Consider the following 21,356-nt stretch of genomic DNA (forward strand, 5'->3'; position numbering starts at 1 on the left):
CCCTACCTGTACCCTATAACCCCCCTACCGGCACCCTCCCAGCACCCGACTACACCCCGTAACAACACCCCCAAACCTGTCTCTTATACACATCTAGATGTGTATAAGAGACAGCCCCTAACGGCCCCCCCCCCAGGCGCCCTAAACAGCCCCCACTGCAGTCATTCTTTGCTTGTCACCCTGGGTCCTTGAATGATGACTACACTTCCTCTGCAACGCAACGCAACGCAACGTCTCGTCGATTTGGACCTGGCGAGAAACCGCACCGCATCCAAGCCTCCTCCTCCTCCTCCGTCGTGTTGCCAAACATATATAGACAGCCATGGGATGCCTCGTAGGATTCGTTTTATTTCCTCCCCACACAGCAAAACAACCTAATCTAATTCAATTCCTCGAATATTCCGCACCCCCTACCCTGGGTTCTCTTCTTCTTATTGGTATTTCCGTCTGTTACTCGGCGCTTTTGTTCATCACCACGCTCCAAGCCATACATAGTCTCGCATCGCTCCTCATTTTGTACAGCCTTGTCCTACTACTACCTCATCCATCTTGTTTAAATATCTGTTTGCTTCATCTCATCCTACGGCGGCCACATATCTATATATCTTGCTTCCACTTCCACTTCCATAAGTCAAGTCAAGTCAAGTCAACTTCCACCTACAATCTATCTATCAACAACCTTGAACCTCCACTTCCACCACCACCACCACCACTATATATCAACCAACGTTTCATTACAAACACCCAAAAAAAGTCACAATGTCGTTCACCACATCCTCAAGTCAACTTACTCTCTTCGGCCGCGGAGGCTACAACGGCCCTAAGGACGACGAGGAAGACTCTTTCTTGCCAACGGCACCCCTGACCCTCAACATGGGCCGCGGAGGCTACAACCGCGGTGCCGGTGACGACGAAGAAGAAGACGGAAGAGGTGGATACAACTAAAACGGGTTCCACTACTTCACGGTCCAGCTACCCAAGAGAGAGAGAGATTCCGGAAGCCACCCAACGGCCCCCACTTCGTGTTTCCATCCCAGCATTTCCAGCATTAGCATCAAAATCGACATTAGCATCAAAATCAGCATTTCTAGGCGCGCCATGCATAGCATATTTCCTCTCCAGCACAGCACAAGACGCATCCAAGGGGTCTCACGACCCCACTTGATTTTTCTTCCCCTGAGCATTTCCAGGCGCACATCACTCGGCACACAGTACGATGCACATTAGACGCATTCAAGGGTCTCACGATCCGCCTCCTTTTGTTCCTCTCGGCATTTTCAGCACAGCACATCCAGCATTTCCTCGGCGTTCCAAGACGGCAGCGATCGCATTATAAATGGGGGTTTTTTTTCTCATCTCATTCGATTTCCATTGGTTCTTTTTTTCTTCTTTCAAATCTGGAGTGGGCTCTTTATTTGGGGAACGACTCAGCCCACATTGACGGATTTTCTGTATGATATGATATAGACGACGCGGATTGAATAGACGGATGAAAAGCTGGGGATTTTCTCTTTTTCTTTTTCTTCTTTCTTGTTTGGGTTAGGTGATATGAGGGATGACGATGATGGTATATGAGATGAGACTAGGATGAATGATACACAAGAAGACAGCTTTCAATAGCTATGCATTGGGATTGGCGAAATTTCCTTTTTTGGAGCGGAGGAGACGAGGGATGGTGATTTCTGGATAGATATTTTTTTCTCTCTACATTTTCTCCTCTTCAATTATTCAAATCGCAAATCATCTACTTCTCTTATTTTATCATCCATGAATCTTCCGCTTTGTTTTTGTGCTTGACGATCTTTTTCCTATATGTGCTGTTAAGATAAATTGATAGACGCGAGATTCCTTATTATTCTTCGTCGCATCCACTATTTTCCAACACAGAACCTGCAGTTTATATGATTAGTTGAATGTTAAACAGTCAGTGGGGGTAGGAAATCTTACTTCTCAAATACTACGCCTAACACTTCCTCCACATCCCCAGCATCGCCTCTGCCGGTAACACGCGCGAGGCAGTTGGCAGCAGAGCGCAGATGCTCTGCCGCTACCACGATATCGCATTCCCGGCCATCCCTCTCCTTCCCCTCCTCCAAAAAGTCGTCAAGATGCTCAGAACAAGCAGATAGTAGCTGACGCTGTCGTTCGGTAACGCCGAGAAGATCCTGCATTTCCATTGGCAGACCGGTCATATTCTTAAAAACTTCTACAAGCTGCGTCATTAGATAGTGGATGTTCCCAGGATCCTTCTCATTGACCCCGCTCTTTTCCAACGCATCGTGGCACGATATGGTGACAAGCGGGGTGTTGTCCGCCTTAGCGCCAACCTCTGATTTGAAATCGGCGAGGAGATCCATGAGTTTGTCCTTGGAGAGTCGGTCACATTTGTTGACTACGAGGACGGCGCGTGAGGCGCTCGAGGCTAGGTTTATGGTCTCGGCGTCGTAGTGTATATACCAGCCTTTGCCATGCGGGAGGGGCTCAACGGACGCCAGGGCGATAATTAGGTCGGATTCGCTGGCTTTTTCTTTGGCACGGCGGATACCTTCTCGCTCGATTACCCCAATGACCACAGGTTCTAATTTCCTCCCTGGATGTGGTGTGGACTCTGTACGCAGTCCGGCGGTGTCGGCGAAAGTGCAGAGATACCCTCGAATATCGAGACTGACTTCGACGATATCCCTAGTCGTCCCGGCTTCTTGACTAACAATCGAAGCTTCGCGCCCAACAATCTGGTTAAGCAGCGAGCTCTTCCCCGCGTTCGGTGGTCCAAGCAGCGATATCCGGATGCCTCTTTTTAGGAGTTCTCCACGATGGCTCGCGGACTCATGGTGTTCGATCGATTGAAGCATGGTGTTCACCTGAGCCGAGATACTCGACAACAGCTCCGCTGGCGACTCGTCGAAATGCTGGTCCTCTGAAAAATCGATCAATGCTTCCATCTCCCCGCGCGCAGCCAACAATTGTTGCCGCCACCCTTCATAAGTGCGACCTAGTACCTTCGAGTTTCCTCGTACAGCTGCCCGACGCTGCTGTTCCGTCTCCGCAGACAGCGTATCGCTCAACGCCTCCACCTGTGCCAAATCAAGCCTGTTATTCTCAAACGCCCGTCTAGTAAACTCGCCCGGTTCCGCATACCGGACGGGACTACTTGTTTTGCATCGGGGGATGGCTGATAACACTGCTTTGACCGTCGCCGGGCCCCCGTGTACGTGCAATTCCATGACATCTTCGCCCGTCACAGTTTTCGGAGCCTCGAAACGGATTACCAGCGCGTCGGTGTCGAGGATATTTAGCGTGGTAGATGAGGGATCGTAGAGGGTTCGTACACCTGCATACCGATGCTTTGGATTCCATTTACCGGGACAGAGCGCCGAGTATATCTAGCATATATATTAGACTTGTAGTAGCATCGGTCTAGACTAGCTTGACTAACCTCGAGACAGCCAGGACCCGATATCCTAACAATGGCTATCCCAGCCCTGCCAGGAGCCGTGGAGAGCGCGTAAATGGTATCATTCCCATTAGTGTGAGTCGACGACGGCCTTGGAGATTGAGTAGAATGTATTTTACGGATGGGTGTAGCTCGATGGCTTCCCTGCAGGCAGGTTGTTACGGTGACAATGCTGTGGGCCTGACCCAGAAGCTGGACTCTGGATAGAGGGACATGGCGTGTATAGCCTGCTATTGCTCTTGACAGAACATGCTGTAGCATTGGCTCGATTTACTGCATAGCTCAATAGACCTTTGCAATCAAAAATCGAAGGCCTCGGCGGTTGTAGAACCAACTCCGAGGATAGCAACGAAAAACGTAGAATATCAAGTCATGTGATCTACTTTAATAATTATACCCACCAAGGTGTGTATGTAGTAGTAATTAATAATACGACCCATCCCCCCTAATGCGGGTTGGTACTTCGTAACACTTTTTATACTTGATTAAAACTTGACGGAAAAGACCTGATCATAGGCGTCGGGTACCGTGGAGCGTGGATTGCCAACCTGTGGGCCTCACTAGTGACTATAAATTTCTCCAGCGCCGAGACTTGCAGACAATCTCACTCGAAGAGCCCCCACATCCAAACCAGCCTCGATGATCTCTTGCTGTTCCTCGTAGAACTAGCTATAGTGAGCGAAATTCTCACCCAAGCTCATGAATTCTTCCTCTACACTGAGATCCGCCCCAGTTCTCGCTCGAACAAGGCCAGCTTTATTCCCACCTACCCAGGCTGGGTTCTCCTCACATTCTGACTTAAACCGCTCAATACTCCTTGGTCCCATGGCATCCTTAGTTCCATCCTCGCCCTCCTCATCGTCGAGAGTATACCTTGAAAACCGTGCGACATCCCGAACCATCTCCTTCACCTGACCACGATATTCCCGATGGCCTGAAATAGTGTGCAAAACCTCGATTGCAAAACCTCGATGTTCTTATAGCTCGGCGAGATAAACACACGTTCGATCCGTAGAATGCCAGTTAAACGGAGGAGGCACTTGTTCATAAGGCGCACATTCTTAATCTCTTTGTTCCATAGGCACACCACTATCAAGCGGCGAATATAGGGAGACAGATTGGATTTTTGTCATTTTAAACTATGATGGTAGAGGTGTATCGTCGAGATTGTTCAGATTGGTAGGAAGTGTTAATTATATACTAAGGACTAAGGGCGGGCACGGGAGACGCCAGGGGGGAGTGGCTTACACCGCCTACCCACGCCCCCTTTTCCCCATGTAATAATCGCTTCGACTCCTATCCGACCCCACAACTCTGTACTTGCCCCTAATAATACAAACAAGGAAGTCAGAGGCGCGACAATAAACGCCGGCCAAGAATAATGGAGACGTAGGGGCCGCCAAGAACAGCTTACTTATAAAGAGCTCATGGGTATATTTGAACCGTTTAAAAGGGATCTGGGCTGTTAGAAGTCTTGCGTTAGAGAAGGACGCTTCTGCTAACTTGTCTATTCTGCACGGCGATCTAAGTGATTGTTTTCAAGTATCCATTCATCGAAGATTTTTCCAACTCCTTGCCAGTCCCCATCCTTCGTTCCTGCTTTCTTGCGCGGAACGAACTCCACAATAGACCCACCGCCGAAGTCTACAACCCAGGCGTTGAAGCTAGTATCGATGACAATGTTCCCCGGATGAACGTCACCCCACACAAGATCATGAGAATGTAACTGCTTAACGGTATCTGTAGCTTGCTGCTTCCATCTTGCATGATATTCGGAAGCCAACGCGCTGTTTTTGTGGCTATATAAGGAGTCGCCGGTTGAGGGTATGAGGTCTAATAGAAGACCGATCGTCATTTTAGCGTCGTCAGATACCACAATACTGTGTAGATTGGCTACTTTGATTTTGTCCCGCAATCCGGCATGGCGAATACGCAAATGCATATCAATTTCTCTGAGGAGTTGCTTCTTATCATCCGCAGGCTTGAAGAACCTAGAAGTACCGTCATTAATAATAGCTTTCTGAGGTATCTCGGACATGTAATCGTCCCATTCTGTGTCTGAAATGATTCGAAGATCCGATGCCTTCGAACGAGGGACTTCGGAGAAAGGTGGAAGGTCTCCGGACGGTATCATCAGACGGAAAGCGTTCATAGTCCCACGATCTTGAGTGGCCTTGGGATAGAGTGAGGATCCCGAAACTAAGAGCTTCAAATGATGCGTCGGTGGGTAGTAGAAGTCATTAAAGGTGATTTCTTTGGGGACGTCCAATGTGCTCTCTCGGAAGTAAGAAAGGCATGCGTCCACGATCCATTCACACAATACATCATGGTCTTCTTCATCGTCGTCATCCATGGCTTTGGCCACCATCTCGGAGTATTCTGTCTCAAAACGGCTTCCTCGGATGTCTTTGTGTGAAACAGTAATGTGAAATCGCGTGGCTCCATGACTCTTTTGTTTAAATGGCTCCGCACTGTCTGGCCATTCCGCCAGAAACCTGTTTAGTACCTCTCTGCCGGTCAGCTTCAGTAAAACCTTCCCCGTTTGCTAGAACACTTTCCCTACTTGACAGTATCTAGGTGGATAGGACCCAGACACCTGTACTACACTTCGCTTAGGATTATCTTGGGATATAAAGGCAGCTTCCCTCCTTCCTTCAACAAACACGCTCTTTCAGAAACATCATTCTGATTAAAGCTAATTGCTCAACTAAGCTTAGTAGTATTCAAAATCTCAAGTAATTCAGAATCTCAACAACCCAAAATCTCAGTCAATCCACGTAAGTAACCCTCCTTGTCTCTAGTAGAAGTATCTAGCTCAAAGTTAGACACTTACACAGCTATATTAGAACGCAAAATAGATTTGCGAAAATATTCTGGCTTCGATTACAAATAGAACGCTGTTTTCGGCTGTATGTTCTGCAGCTCACGTCTCTACTGTTCATTATCATGTTTTGAAGGAGACCAGGACTGGCACGGAGATGTGTACAAGAGAATATACGAGTTCGTTTCGGCCAGCCGTAGACCTCCAGCTACTGAAAGCACTTCCTTCAAGCTGGGTCTTCTGTTCCCTGAAGACTCTGGAGATGTGGTTTTTGTTAGCTTTAACAAATGTACTAAGATATAGTACTAGATATATATATATTACATTTCTACCAGCTGTATCTGAGCGGCTTCCCAATGTGATCACGTGTAGACACACTGGCAGTGAACAAAACATTAGTTGTATACAAGCCGACAAGACCAAATACTTGGGAATATTATCGTAGGATAAATAACAGGTAACGTGTGACGTTAATTAGTTCTTACTCTGGTGCGTCACTTAGCTAATAATAATACTACTATTAGGAGAATAATTTTCCTATATTAAATACCCCTTCCCCTCAAACTTTACGCAAATGCAACTTCCTCAACTGTGAACCAGACAATCGTGTGCTTGTCGACGTCATATAGTTCTGCCACTTACTAGACGCCTTAGCTGGTATCCTTGCATTTGATCTTGACTCCTTTTAGAGTAGAGTGGCGGATAGACCGCACTTTTTCACTCCGTTCTAAAGTCGCCCTAGAGTCTTGTGTTTTGGGGTGTATACAATAAGTCGCGCATTCATCGGGCATACCTAGTATCATCGTACCATACAGTTTCCCCCAGGCCCCTAGGCCCTTTTGCCCTCTTTCCCAGAGGGCCAATTGCCCTGTTAAGGGTCTTAGTCATCCTATCGTACATTATATCGTGGTCATGGAACGTTCCTGTAAAGAATGGCCCGTCCCTAATTAGAAAGAGGACATTTCAAGGCTCAGGGTCATTCTAGAGTCTCGAACTTCGGCATGGACTCCACGAGGACGTTCTAGTACTACGAAAAAGATCGTCGAGTTGTTTTAAATCCTTTATAGGGCAAGCCGAGAAATAACATTTATAGCGGAAGGATTGATCGTTAAGCAGATCTCACAATACGTCATCGAGACGAGTTGGCTGGCTGTCAAGTTCTTCGGAATCGGGCAAATTCATGCTATTCAGAGAGTCTGCGATAGCGACTTCATCTTCTGCTGTAGCTTTATCATTCACATCTGGCCAACTCGAATTTAGGTGTTCATCGAGTAGACGCCGGGGCTGAGACCTCAACGGAAGGGGCCACAAGGCCGGCCTTGGTGTCACAGAGCCGGCCTTGGTGTCACAGAGCCGGCCTTGGTGTCACAGTATAGATCATACTTTCTTCTTTGCCCAACTCCCAGCCAAAAGGGATAGTAAAGTCAGATTCTTCGTCAGGGTACATGATTCGATAGGATTGACCACCAGATATACGAAAGCAATCCGCAGCACGCTTCTGCCCGTTTCTTGGGAGTTCTCCGATTCCATGCCCATGGGAGCTGAGGCAGAAAGGACACTTGACTCGGAGAGTGCTCGCAGACCAACGAAGCACCAATGCTGCTGGAAGTGCTTCCATTTTATTACATGAAACGCCAGTCTTCGATTTGGTACAGTCGTTCTGTGGAGGAAAGGGAGGAATATGAATGACGCATGTAATGTTACACCGCATGTAGTATTACAACGCATCGCGGTTCTGCGGATATTGCCCCGCTTCTATCTTCGCCAGCGACTTGACCTTATCTGGATCTTCAAAAAAGCTACGGTTCTAACGCGCTTTATTATCCGCCAAGCATTAGAAAGATCGAGCGTTCGGTTACTCAACATGGCATCAGACAGAGGCACTTGTAAGAGGTGGCGGCGCAAAGGAGCCTGTCAATATGGAGGGCAGTGTCGATATTCTCACGAAGGAACTGCATCCAAGAGCAAGTTCATTTCTCCCTTCAGTACTTTCAGCACTGGTGAGCGTGGAGTTGATAACTTTTAATAGTACTCCCAGTAACTCCCGGCTCTTCACCTGTTACTAGAACATCTAGCGAGAAAAAATCGAGGAAACGGTTTTTTGAGCATCGTCATATGATAAAGAATGCTGGCGAATTACTGAAACAATTCGAGCTGTCTGAGATTCAGAAACCAACCTGCCTTATAGATATTAAGGACTTCGATTTCGTCGCATCATACAATTGGAGCAATTCAGATGTGCCTAGGATTTTTGTTCCTGGTATATCGTCATTTATTTCACTTCGCAGAAATTGTCTCAATACCTTTGCTAACAGTTAATTCTAGGATGCCCAGCAAAGTGGAATCCTCCTAGTCTTCCATATCAAGTTCGGAAGGACAATGGACAAGTCTTTATCGATCAAAACAGCCACCGCAGCCCTTCAGCATCGTTTGATCCTTTTTTTAAAGCCTTACTCACGATGCACCCAAACTTTGATATGAAACCCATCGGATTGGCAACAGATCGAAATAGTCTCCGCAAGTTGTTGCACTTTGTTTCGGGCAAAGTTCCACAAAGCTGGCGGATCGATGTCGATATCGTCGAAGGCACGATGTTCCTCACGCGGTGGGAGAAAAGCCAAGTCCAAATCATCACCGGAGCTCGAGATTCGGGATATGGCCATGAGTTTGAGAGTGCTTTCTTAAGCTTTGATTCAAATCTACAAGAAAGTTCTGGACATCATTGAATTATACGCTACAGCTTAGGTGGAATCGAAAGCCTCGTTAGATTTGAAGTCGATGGGTATGTTGACGATGGCTCTGGTATTGATGATGAGCTTAGTCAAGCACTCTCAGGTCTCCATGTCAAGAACTCCGCCAGCATATTTGCTTCATCCCCAGCATCTGAAGTCAAGGTGATCCAAAGAGGCCGTTTAGTGGACAGCAAAACTATACTTGAACTAAAATCACGCTCAGCGAACCTAAAGATGCAGGAAATCATACCACAGCTCTGGATCGCGCAGACACATCACTTGTTTGTCGGCCGGCATAAAGAAGGACTAGTTGAAGTGGAGCCAGAAAGGTTGAATATGGGCGAGCATTTCCCAACCTGGGAGAGCAGGAACCAGGAGCATTTACGCACTTTGGTAGGCCTTATCACAGAGATCAAAGCGATTGCGACGGGGGTGAAGGGAGGAAAGTGCATGTTAGTTTGCAAAATGGAGGAGAAGCCTAGAGTCCTGAGGATGTATAAGAGAAATGGGAAAAACTTCTTCCTGCCTGTAGGGGCGAGAGAGAAGTGCTGGAAAAACGTCAATTAGGAGCAAGAAAGGCCGACTTAAGGTGTTAGGCCATGTTGCGATCACGATGCCCAGACTCTGCAGCCACATTGTCAAACGCCTGTTGCTCAACAGTAAAGTATTTAATTGACCTAATCTGAATAGTGAATTCTTCATGTGTATTCGAGTGGGGCTGGGTACTCTCTCATGATTACTTATAGAATCCATATGATACACTTTGAGAAACTAACCCCAGAGAATCAACAGCCCTATTGCGGCCTGCTCCCCTTCGTATTTTCTATCTTGCGAATGAAGCACCTAAATTAAATATAATACGAGCGATGGTATAGTTGGTAACTTTATATACCTAGGTAGTGGGCAGAATATTACCTAGGTAGGTGTGTAGGGATCTGGAAATGCATATTCCGTACGTGGCAAAAAGTAAACCACCCCGGAAAAGGGGGGGAGATCGCTAAGCGATCAGGATTCAGGAGGATTCGCCTCGGCCCCGCCCGCCGCGCAATCCGAACTAAACCGCGTCATTCTGCACCAGCCACATGGTACAACCCACGACAACCTCTTGAGACACTCAGAACTACACGATGACCAAACCCATACTCGCGCGTCTCTGATCGGAACAGAGAGTATTGAAAGAATACGAGGACGAGGGCGACTTTATACCCTTCTTAATTCTGAACGTTATATTGAGGAACGCTCAAACTGTGGCAATGACGTCGTCTGAATCTCACCCCGCCCCAGCACGAGCTGCCTCACCGTCGAACAGCTTTTACGCCTTGAGCGATGACGAGGAAGGTGACTACAACACGATAACACATACAACAACTGGCAAAGGCGTCAAGTTGTTATATTCCAAGAGCAAGGCAAGCCTTCCACCTTTAACCCCCATTTAGCGGGGCTGGGGCAACAGTAACGATATCTGCTACTAGCATACCTAGGTAACAGATGCTAACATAACTGGTAACTGATAGGTTTATATCCACCCTACTCCCTCCTCAAAGGACAATATCCCCGGATACATCGCCCTTCTCCAACAAAAGCCCGCTCCCGACTCGCGCCCTACATCTTCGTCGTCTACATCCGCACGATCCAAGGCAGCTGCTTCCCTCCTCCTTGCGTGGCTCCCCGAATCCTCTCTTGGAGATTCGCTCAACACATACGTGAAAGTCGATCTCGCAGAAGGAGATTCTCCTCCGAAACAATCCTACCTCGTTCCCCCACCTCCCACCACAACTACCCACTCTGATTCCGTCGGTCACTATGCGTTTGCGATCCCTGTATCTGCAATATACAGCTTGCTTATACGCCCGCCTAGCTTGGGATGGTGGTTTGGCAGCGTCATAATAAATAGCCGGGCAGGAGATTCGTTCCCTGCGCTCTTCTTTCATGACTCGGAATGCCAGAGTACGATATTGCAGAAGAAAAAGCGGGCGAGGGAGAGCTTCGATCCATTTGGCGCCAACGGGGAAATGTTTTGGGGTGGCGATGAGGTGCTGAGATGGTTGAAACGATATGTGGCCATTGAGAGGAGCGGGGCCGAACCGAACATCTATCTCGTGGAGCCTAGCACCGAGGATAAAGAGGCGTTCGGGAGTAAGCCCGTTACTGCTGCTGTGGTGAGGAGACCGAGTAGTAGTGGGGCCAGGATTGGGGGTGCTGCGGGTTCTTCTACTGCTGCATTTAGTTCGAGGGGTATGGATGCCGCCATGGATCCAGTAACGAAGTTTGTGAAGGAGGCAGGCTGGAATTTGATGGAGAAGTTCAGCCAAGTCACAACATTTACAAGGCGAACGGCCGATTCGGTTATCGATAACCCCAAGATGCCACTCCAGGTTAGAAAGTTGTTGAAAAATCCGGAAGTGCAGACGATACAGGACGAGTTCGACAGCGCAAGAATATATCTAGCTAGGTGGGCCATGAGCATTGCTGAACAAAGCGAGAAAGACAAAAGGCAACGTATTTGGACGGCCCGTGATGTCCTGGAGATGGAGGAAACCGATGTGGGCGAATTCGAACTTCTTGATACTGAAATTGCTGGTTTAAGCCTGAAGGAACAGAGAAAGACCGTCACGATTAAGGAATGGAACAGCTACTTTGATCAGAGAACAGGTAGACTCCAGGTCACTGTTGATGAGGTCAAGGAGCGGATATTCCATGGTGGGCTTGACGCCGATGATGGTGTTCGGAAGGAAGCTTGGCTTTTCCTTTTGGGCGTCTACGATTGGGACTCCACTGCTGATGACCGGAAAGCCGAAATCGCCAGCTTGCGCGACGAGTATGTGAAATTGAAGGGCGCCTGGTGGAACCGGCTCATTGACCTAGGAGGCGAAGGAGAAGAAGGTGAATGGTGGCGAGAGCAAAAGGGGCGAATAGGTACGTGGCACCGATTCCTAGAAATTAAATGTTTAAGTATCGACTAACATATCCCATCTCTTGGGGTCTCTGGAATAGAGAAGGACGTACATAGAACGGATCGCAATATCCCTATCTTTGCTGGAGAGGATACACCTCACCCAGACCCATCCTCCCCATTTGCGGATACGGGAACCAACGTCCATTTGGAGCAAATGAAAGATATGCTCTTGACTTACAACGAATACAACCGTGATTTAGGCTATGTCCAGGGAATGTCAGATCTTCTGGCACCTATTTATGCCGTCATGCAAGATGACGCTGTTGCGTTCTGGGGATTCCAACATTTCATGAATCGAATGGAGAGGAATTTCCTACGAGATCAAAGCGGCATGCGGAAACAGCTACTCACCTTGGACCATCTCCTCCAATTGATGGACCCCAAGCTATACCTGCATTTGCAAAAGGCCGATTCGACGAACTTTTTCTTCTTCTTCCGGATGCTTCTCGTCTGGTACAAGAGAGAATTTAACTGGACGGATATCCTCCATCTTTGGGAGGTCTTGTGGACGGATTACCTGAGCAGCAATTTCCATCTCTTTGTCGCGCTAGCGATCTTAGAGAAGCATCGAAATGTTATTATGGATCACCTGCAACACTTCGATGAGGTTCTAAAATATAGTATGTCTAACCATGAACCCATACTCCCATTATACTCGAGGGCAAATGCTAACCAGCCCGAAATTAAAGTTAATGAACTCTCTACTACCATTGATTTGGAATCGACGCTCATCCGTGCAGAAGCGCTCTTTCGCCGGTTTCAGCGCACCGTCGAAGCAAAGGACAAGAAATCTAATTTCCCGGCTCCCAAGCTTCGGCAGCGGGTCAACACACAGAATTCATCCACCAGCAATACCTCGCAAGCTGCAGACGCTTCGTCGCCGAAATCTCCAGGGTCTGGTGTGGGCGCAGTGACTGCCAATACTTCTAGCGTTGATGCTGTCACGGCTGGGAGTACAAACAGTGGAAGTTCTTCCTCTGCAGCGCAGCACCCAGAGCCAGCAGGCGGTAAGGGCAAAGGGAAGGCTACTGAGACTGCAACCGAGAATAGCAGCGAGTTACAGGAGCAGAGACCAAAGGTTATCAGTCCCGAGCTGAGATCGTTGCTTAGTAGGAAAGTGGAGGTTTTACCCCGTAAGGTAGTTAGGAAAGCCGGGGACGGCCGGGCTAATATCGGAAAATAATGACTCTGGGTGCGAGGGGAGACAGTACATTTAGATATAGTTGGTATTTTAGGCTGGATTATTACGAAGTAGTGGGTTTCTATGCGCAATAGGCAACGGAAGGGCGTAAATGGGTCGACTATTTGGGTATGAGCAAGGGAATAAAGCCCGGATCGAGGGAATGGTGCAGCATAGTCTACTTACGTTTTGGGGTGGGGTCTGTTAGGGTTATTGGAGATATGCATCGATGGTGCCTACCTAGGTTTTGTTTGCTTAGTAGCAATAAATTCAATCAACAATGCACTTGTGCAAGATACATGGACTGTGGCTACATGTAATATAGAAACTAAACAGAACTCTACAACTTATACGCGGTTTAAAACTCCACTATGCTGCATTTCCACCAATCTATTCTCCAGCATCCATGAAAATAAACAGAACACCACCTCGCTAGACGCTAATGCTCATGATGCCGCTGTAAATTACACACAATAGCCCAGATACAACAAACTGCCAAACACCTACGCTTCTGCCCGTGCTACCCATCCTGGGATTTAGAAAACAATTCTATGACATGATGCAATGCTCTATCCGATTCTGTAAATCTCTCTAATCTAGCAGACTAGCCTCCTGTCGCGGTGCGGGTGCAGCTTGAATTAAGGCTGCCGACTTGGCCATCATTTTCGGGAAGTAGCTGGCGACAAGCATCTCACTAATTTTCATAGATTAGTAAAAAAGAAATACCAGTAAACTTCGCCGCGATTTGAATTCGAGAAGGAGAAAGTAGAAGGGAGCAGGGGGGGCTAACGTATAAAAGCTATGTTCAGCACTATGCTCTTTGACCAGATTATGCGCTAACTCATGAGCTATAACAACCCACCAATAGCAAGCAGCTTCAAGCCGGCCATCAGCCATCTCCCTAGGATTAGGACTCTGCATCTTTTTGGAATGCAGTTGTGCAAAGAATCTGAAGTTGCAGAATATACTTCCACTGGAGTTGAATGCAATGGTGCTTCCTGCTTCGTCGAAGAAGATATGGAGGGCTTTGCGAGGTAGACTGTACACGTCTGCTAGTTCATGCAGCACGGTAGCAAAGCCATTAAGAGACGATATGTTGGAGCCGAGAAATTCGGATTGTGGGATGGAGAGTGTTTTGGAGACGAAAATCCGCATCCCGTTGGAAGTCTCTGCAAGGAAGATAATATTTTGGGCTGGGGTGCTGTCGCAATAAGATGCCTCCTCCTTGATGACCTGGGTTGTGGGCGGGGAGAAAAGTGTCGATGAATCGTGAGGCCGGGATGACTTAATCGCATTTAAGAGATTCTGTTGCACCGCAGCTGGAGATGAGACCTTCTCGCTACTACCGGGTTTGGTAGGTCCTTTGTTGGCTTCATCATAGGATGGGGGGTTGTCCACTTGAGACTCGTGTGGAGCACCCCCACCTAGGAAATTTTGAAGTTGCTTTTGGGCCTCTCCGTTGCCACTGCCATCAAGACCCAAGCGACGGCTCAGGCCAGAGAACAATCCCCGAGGCTTGGTCTTTGGTGGAAGTGCTGGGGAATTCTCAGGAGATTCCGACCCGAACGCTCCGGGCATTGAGGCCTCTGACTCATGACGATCATCCCCAGCAGCTTCATGAATAGACCGACTCTCGCGTCTCCATTGTTCCTCCTGATCTCGAATTTGTCGCTGCTCGGCTTCAAGCTGCTTCCTACGCTCTTCTTCTGCAATTCTTTGCTCAGCAGCTTTGGCCCGCAAGATACGCTCAACGTTATACCCACGAGACCGTAATTCGTATAGATTGAGCTTTAAGAAGGTTTCGAAGGTCAAGTAGGCTTGCTGATTAGGGCGGTCTAGCAATAGCTTACAGATTGCTTGACTGATTTGGTAAACATCATTATTTCCACTAATGATATATAGAGTCCAGTCACTGCGATTATCCTTCGTGCAGGCGGCTGATCTTTTCTCGGTGTGGGAGAGGTTATGGCCACGAAGTGATCTCCTGAGCGAGATGGAACCAACAACTTGCACATTAAGGCTTTTATCGAGCCAACGGCTATCGTGCTTGATGCTGTTGCGGTCATACTCGTGTAAGAAGAGTTTAGAACGTTCAAGGACATGGCTCCGGAGCTTCACGGCAGACTCCTGCTTCTCGCTTGGCGGTCCAAGTCGGAGATCTTCCTGTACTATACTTCCCAATGTCGACGCACCTAGTGCGACATAGAAATCTTCCAACTTGTCATCCATAGGCGCGCACAGCAACGAGCCCTTGAAGAGTCGATAGCTGATATAATCATCAATCTAGGTGGATGTTAATAGGGTACATACGAGTAGAATACGACAACTTACAATCAGTAGATCATTTGCTGTCCCCAGCGTCCACTGCTTGATAGGGGAATCTTCGGCGTCGTCTTCGTCAGGACCAAACTCGCTATCCATGGGGCCGCTCTGCTCAGGTTTCAAAGATTTCCGATTTTCCTTAGTAGCGGGTATCTCAGTGTATCCAAGGAGGAACCTAGATTGCTTCATTTGTTTAAAAAGTGCCTTATCTCGCTTTAACATAGGAAGATCGTCGGCCAAAGTCTTCAACAAACTTAGATATTTCTCTGGACTCTGCATGATACCAAGTAAACGCGCTGGCTCCTTGCAGGCCACGGCCGCAAGTTCGAACTTCGTAGGTTCATGTTTAGAGCCACATCTGAGGAGGAATGCGTTTGCCTCGGTGCCGAAATCGACGAAATCGAAAATTTCGCCGTATGTTGATGGACTCCCTATATAGCAATGCCGTGGGGTAAGATACCGCACGTCTCCTTGTTCGGCTCTCTTTTCATTGGGATACTCATTCAAAGTCGACTGGTGGATAACCGGTACTATACGAGCGTCGGCAAGTTTTGCCACATTGTTCTGTCCCATTTCGCCTAGGCGACCTGAAAAATAGCTAAAAAGAGTGGAAGCATCACGCTTGTTCTGAGCTGGTTTGGAGATGAGTCTGTTGACACATTCTGTGAGTGGGGGATCCATTGCAACTCCGAATTTGTGTGCGTGAACATGCAATTCTCTCTTCAAGATGCTGAACCCCAAGACTGCACATCTCTCGTTTGTGAAACATTCCGCAGGGCTGACGAGGCGCTCCTCATCGCCCTGCAAAGGCAAGAACTGTCTCGCAACGGCGCCAATTTCAAAACTAGCGTAGCCATTGATATGATGGTTTGCAATGAAGTAGGTCATGGCTATATTCCTGAGGCGGTTGTCACCAGACGCCATTAATTCGATGAGCTCGGCCGCAGACGGATATGCTCGGATTCCAAGGAGTGTCAAGAATCGCCCCTCCGTGCCGCCGGGTTTGTAGCTGCCAGGTGGTCCAAGCCATTGTATAATGGGAAGTCCTAATTCTCTCAAGCTGTCTTTCGGTTCGAATAAATCTGAAATCCTATATAAAATAGAAGTTCCTCGGGTAGATTCAAGCCCCTTTGGGCCAGCTTCAGCAGGACAAATTCGAGATGCTTTTAACCTTTTCATATCACTAGCTGGAATATCATCCTTCACGGAAGCAAGGTACTTGATCAGCTCCATGTGTCGGTTGCCAGTAGCAAGCTGGGGTTGCTTGGGATCTCCAGCAGGGGGAAGTAACCGACTGAAAATTGTCTCGAGATCAACAGTTTTCCGGACACCGATCGCAGCCAAAAACTTTTCTTTCACGCCAGGACAAGACGTAACCGTGGGAAGGTCATCAAAAAGCCGAACATTTGCAAAGAATGCTTCCCCGGGCTTCTTCATTCCAAGTTTTGTTGGTATAATTGGGATAGGCGCGAGGAGTGAGATGACTGTGTCTTTAGATTGTGGCACGAGTTCTTCCCACCCCTTTGACAATACCTGAAGAACTTGAGCAGCAAACTGGGTAGATGCAGTAAGACTTTTCTCAGCTGGCCTGTTGGCATTGCTTTCGATCAAATAGCGGAGCCATGGAACAATTTCAAGAGGATCCCAACCTAGACATTGGAGCTCACGGATGGAGGACGCTTTTGTGAACTTGAACGGAATTGTCGTCGGTGGGATGGGCGCCTCTGCCGAGATTTTGGTGACATTTAAATAGTTAGTAATGCTTCCCAAAGCAATGACATCGCCTTGTCCGTCCACGTCTCCAGTCATTGCAACCGCCACATCGAGGAGCGATTGGACGGTAGCTCTGTCAATATCCCCACTAGCCGCTTTTCGACCAGCCCAGCCAATAAACTGCACGAGCTGGTCCTTTGTAAGTGCTTTTGCTCCGAGCTCCTGTTTAACATCGCCGATGGTAATTTCTGTGATAAGCCCAAAGTCCCGAAGCTTGCTGACAAAATCGCCTCCAACTAGAGCCTTAGGAACAACAGGAATTCCTTCAACAAAGCCACTAAGATCTTCTGTGGCCAACCTAACTGTCGTCGTAGGCAAGACACCTCGAGTGCTATAAATTTCGATTGAAGCCTTTTTATATGCCATCCAGAACCCCTCTTCGATGAGCTGGGATACTTGAGAGCTTGGTGTTGAATCTTTGAATGTAAATGTATTTAGCGTATGCAAAGCTTCAGGCATAAATCGCTCGATCTCGTCCTTCGTAACCTTGGTACGGCCAGCAGCCACTGCTGCGCGTTTTACCTTCGCAGACAAGTCGGCCATCTCGCTCGAGAAAGCTAGCCTAGCTGTGATACCTGCTACTCGGAGCATCTCGCGGTTCCACGTTACCACCCATCGTGCATTTAGGTCTATCGATTCTCGCTCGACGGTGGGAATAACTGAGGGAGCTGAGAGATGTATCCCCGCTCCGGTGGTTTGATGGGTCGGGAATCCGATAAATATCCGTCCTCCGGGCTTCTTGCTTGGAAGAACAGATGAGAATACATCCACGCCTCTCGCAATCGGATTGTCCTTTGTTGAAGCGGCTACCTCGTCATATGAAGAGGTCAGGATAGCAATTTTAGTCGTCTTAGGTGGTGGCTTCTTCGTCGCGCGTTCTAACTCGGCTGCAAATGATGAACTAACTGAAGTCTTAATGTGAGCAGTTGTTACTCGTAAGAAGACATTAGCGGTTGTCTGCGCAGTCAGGTCCTCCAAAACAATATCCTGAAGAGCCTTTTCTTCACGCATTGCCTTTGTTTTCAGTTGTGAATGGCTCGAGGATGCTGTGAGTCTGGAGAAGAATGAACGCAAGGATGGCACATCAGAAGAGCTGTTTCCGTAGTTGGCATCATAAGTACCGGGCTTTGATACCGAGGCAGTCACCGAAGGTTTCCAACCAACTACGTTCATGAAAGTGGCATCCATCTGGACGCTCTCTCTCTCAAGGCCCTGGACGTTCATCAACCCTTCCTTTGTCCTCGTCTCCACATCTCGGGCAATAGGAATCGAGAAACTAGGCGCGACTTTCTTCTTCAGCGATATAATCTTCCAGTCATCCACCCACAACTCAATATTTTGCAACGCCACAAATGTCAAGCTGATCGCAAGAAACTGGCATATAGATAGAAGGTTTGGCATTGGCGTAGTGGCATTTCGGTAGTCGAGGACGAAGCTGGTATTCGGGTTCCCTTGTTCAGGCGGCAACTGGAGCTTTCTGGTGAAGAGCGAGTTGCCTTTCCAGTAGAACGCCATGGCTTCATTCCCGGAGCTTACAAACGGTTCTTCGCAGTCTGCAAAGACACTGTAGAAGCCTACACCAAACGCCCCGATCTTAGTTTCGTCTGGGTTGCCCTCTGCTATGCGTTTCAGCCTGGACCAGTCTTTGACTCCAAACGCCAGTCCATCGTTGGTCACAACCAAGCGCCGCAGAGTATGATGTAGAAGCACATGCTTTAATATCTCGGATTGGTCGATTGTGTTCGAAAGGGGGATTTGTTGTGAGGGCAGAGATTCGAATTTGATCGCCACCGTCGATGCCTGGGCATCAGCAGCGTTTTGGAGCAGCTCCCGCAAAGTCGTCCACTCTCCTGAATATCTCGCAAGTACTTTGTCTATTAAGGCTCGTGTATTTACGGTGACGGCTTCCTCGTCATCTCCATCTTTCAAGGCTGCCGCTCGGAGCTTGGTGAAGTCCATGGTGCACTGCACCGCCTAACGCTGTGTTTCTGTCCAGCTCTATATTGTTTCCTTTAGTCTTGCTATATCAAACCACCACAGGTTATCGGAGTGGTTTCCGCGAGGAGAGGGAGCATACCAGTAGTTTGCGGTGAGAAATGTGGTGATAGGTAAGGTAGAAGGTGAGCGGTCGAGGTCGAGGTCGCGATCGCGGTGGAGGAGGGCGAGGTTGAGGTTCAGTCCGCAGGGGCGCAGGAGGCTGACGGGAAGGCTGCGACAAAACATTGGGGCTTACGTAGTACGAGGCGCCGCCTAGTCAATATAAACGAGTTACAGTGACAGATCACTTGCCAGGCACCCTTATGGACCGGCAGAAAGATAAATAGTACATTTACAGGCGAAACTTATGGTATAAATATTCTTATTCTGGGCGAGGCAGACCAAGGGTACCAACAACAACGCATCTTTCTGGGCGTCCTACTTCGTGCCTCGGAGTGACATAGGCCGACAGGGTTCAACGGTCGGCGATACACGAACAGAGCCAATCAGATAATCACAGGAGTAGGTAACCTGTCTCTCCATGATCGCACAGCATTACTAGTTCTCCTAGGCGGATCGATTTCTGGAACAAGGTATCGGATTGTATCAGATTGACTCGAGGCTATCTACTTTACAAGAGTCGGCAGAAATGCAGCCTGCCAGTTGGGTAGACAAGGCTAGGCCGAGGCTCGCAGCTCAAGGAGCCTTCTTCCGTTGCTCTCATCCGCTCAAACCCGCGCGCCTGCTCAACACCATATCCCATAAGGAATGTCTTTCCGATTTCCGCTTTGGATTCCTTACACCCCACTCACTTCCAAGGCTGTCTATTTGGCATAAAACTTATTTTCATACCCCGGTAAAAGAATACCGTAGCCCAAAGCATGTATGAGCTGAGCAGCTTCCAAGACAGGATTTTCCGAGATGCAGTTTTATATCGCACCAACATGAGCAAAGCTCTAATGTTGTGTCGGCCACAAAAACATCTCACGATAGGATGTGTGCGGAATTCCGCGTGCGGTAGTGGCAGCAGTTTCCGACTTTCTTGTAGGAAAGGTCTTAGTTTCGAGACAAGAGGCTATTCCTGCGGATTATGACCCAATATTTTAGTTGCTGTCGCATAGTATGTAGACGACGTTGGTCCGGGTTGCTTCATCGGCGCCTCTCAAAATCTCTTTCTCGTCCACGATCATGGCCCCTCGCATCGTCAGGGGACCGACTCCTTCGAGACTTATGTTCCGGATGTCTTCGTCCCTCCTCTCGATCTGGACGGCGTCTGTGCCTATCGGGGCTTCTGCTCCTGTATCCACGTTCTGGCCTCCCGCCACTCCGGCCCAAATATTCCTCCCGTCTAGACTTATGGCGATGTCTCTCACCACTTCTAGGCCGCCTCCTATGTCTCTCTCGACTCCCTGATCGATTTCGATGTCGCCTGTGTCTCCGCTCCCTGCTACGACTTCGGCTCCTAGTCTCGTCGTCTCTCTTTCGTGGCTGTTTCTCCCTTCCTCGCTGGACCAACCCACCACGTTCTGGCTCGGCGGCATCCAAGTCCGCAGTCTCGTCACCCTGTGTTTTCCCTACAAATTCTCCAAATCCCTTTCCCTTCCCTATATCATCAACCTCATCCTCATCGCCCACCCCGGCCTCCTTGACCATTCTGTTCACTTCGCCAACGCTAATACTATTCGCGCCCGTGGCATCCCCTCTATCCGCAACCGGTAGACCTAACGCTCTAGCGAGCGCATCTTCCTCTGCCTCCTTGATTTTTCTAATCTCCTCTTTCCTCTCCCTAGCCTTCTTCTCCTCCGCTGTCTCGCCATCTTCGCCTTTCTCGTCATCGCCTTTCGCATACCATCCTAAGTCACGGCCTTTCTGCCATCGTCCGACGGGGGCCATGAGCGAGTGGCCCAGGTAGTTCTCGCGGTGCTGCGAGGTGCTGACATCGTCCCAAGAAAAGTTGACACCACCGCGAGACCCGGATTTGCGGATTGAGGAGAGGAGATCCATGGTGGCGGTTATGAGGAAAAGTCTGCTTGTATGTTCTTTATCGACGTAACTAATCCGACCGAATGGACCTTTCCAGATAAGTGTTGATAGTGAAACGAGCGACAACCACTACCTATGGAATGGATTGCACGGAATGT

General features: G+C 48.5%; 7 protein-coding genes across 7 annotated transcripts; 3 read left to right on the forward strand and 4 right to left on the reverse strand.

Annotated features, from left to right (window-relative positions):
* Positions 1 to 759: 759 nt before the first annotated feature.
* On the forward strand, positions 760 to 1,165 carry BP5553_07191 (uncharacterized protein; the record flags this gene model as incomplete). The annotated part of the gene is made up of 2 exons (XM_032015814.1): positions 760 to 931; positions 984 to 1,165. The coding sequence occupies 2 exons, from the start codon at positions 760 to 762 to the stop codon at positions 1,163 to 1,165; spliced, it is 354 nt and encodes a 117-aa protein (XP_031868083.1).
* A 778-nt stretch (positions 1,166 to 1,943) lies between these two features.
* On the reverse strand, positions 1,944 to 3,715 carry BP5553_07192 (Uncharacterized protein; the record flags this gene model as incomplete). Its single annotated transcript, XM_032015815.1, has 2 exons — positions 1,944 to 3,383; positions 3,437 to 3,715. 2 exons carry the CDS (start codon positions 3,713 to 3,715, stop codon positions 1,944 to 1,946), a joined length of 1,719 nt encoding a protein of 572 aa, XP_031868084.1.
* Positions 3,716 to 4,961: 1,246 nt separating this feature from the next.
* On the reverse strand, positions 4,962 to 5,822 carry BP5553_07193 (Uncharacterized protein; the record flags this gene model as incomplete). Its single annotated transcript, XM_032015816.1, has 1 exon — positions 4,962 to 5,822. The coding sequence occupies one exon, from the start codon at positions 5,820 to 5,822 to the stop codon at positions 4,962 to 4,964; it is 861 nt and encodes a 286-aa protein (XP_031868085.1).
* Positions 5,823 to 8,194: 2,372 nt separating this feature from the next.
* BP5553_07194 (uncharacterized protein) lies at positions 8,195 to 9,574 on the forward strand (the record flags this gene model as incomplete). Its single annotated transcript, XM_032015817.1, has 4 exons — positions 8,195 to 8,243; positions 8,305 to 8,535; positions 8,601 to 8,940; positions 9,016 to 9,574. 4 exons carry the CDS (start codon positions 8,195 to 8,197, stop codon positions 9,572 to 9,574), a joined length of 1,179 nt encoding a protein of 392 aa, XP_031868086.1.
* A 686-nt stretch (positions 9,575 to 10,260) lies between these two features.
* On the forward strand, positions 10,261 to 13,146 carry BP5553_07195 (Ypt of gyp1p; the record flags this gene model as incomplete). The annotated part of the gene is made up of 4 exons (XM_032015818.1): positions 10,261 to 10,391; positions 10,444 to 10,459; positions 10,522 to 11,923; positions 12,002 to 13,146. The coding sequence occupies 4 exons, from the start codon at positions 10,261 to 10,263 to the stop codon at positions 13,144 to 13,146; spliced, it is 2,694 nt and encodes an 897-aa protein (XP_031868087.1).
* Positions 13,147 to 13,734: 588 nt separating this feature from the next.
* On the reverse strand, positions 13,735 to 19,197 carry BP5553_07196 (ATPase of HSP90 chaperone topoisomerase II kinase; the record flags this gene model as incomplete). The annotated part of the gene is made up of 3 exons (XM_032015819.1): positions 13,735 to 13,837; positions 13,934 to 15,426; positions 15,475 to 19,197. 3 exons carry the CDS (start codon positions 19,195 to 19,197, stop codon positions 13,735 to 13,737), a joined length of 5,319 nt encoding a protein of 1,772 aa, XP_031868088.1.
* A 1,121-nt stretch (positions 19,198 to 20,318) lies between these two features.
* BP5553_07197 (uncharacterized protein) lies at positions 20,319 to 21,219 on the reverse strand (the record flags this gene model as incomplete). Its single annotated transcript, XM_032015820.1, has 2 exons — positions 20,319 to 20,677; positions 20,736 to 21,219. 2 exons carry the CDS (start codon positions 21,217 to 21,219, stop codon positions 20,319 to 20,321), a joined length of 843 nt encoding a protein of 280 aa, XP_031868089.1.
* Positions 21,220 to 21,356: the final 137 nt, after the last annotated feature.

The sequence above is a fragment of the Venustampulla echinocandica genome (assembly GCF_003357145.1).
Source record: "Venustampulla echinocandica strain BP 5553 chromosome Unknown scaffold_5, whole genome shotgun sequence".
Classification (NCBI taxonomy): Eukaryota; Fungi; Ascomycota; class Leotiomycetes; order Helotiales; family Pleuroascaceae; genus Venustampulla; species Venustampulla echinocandica.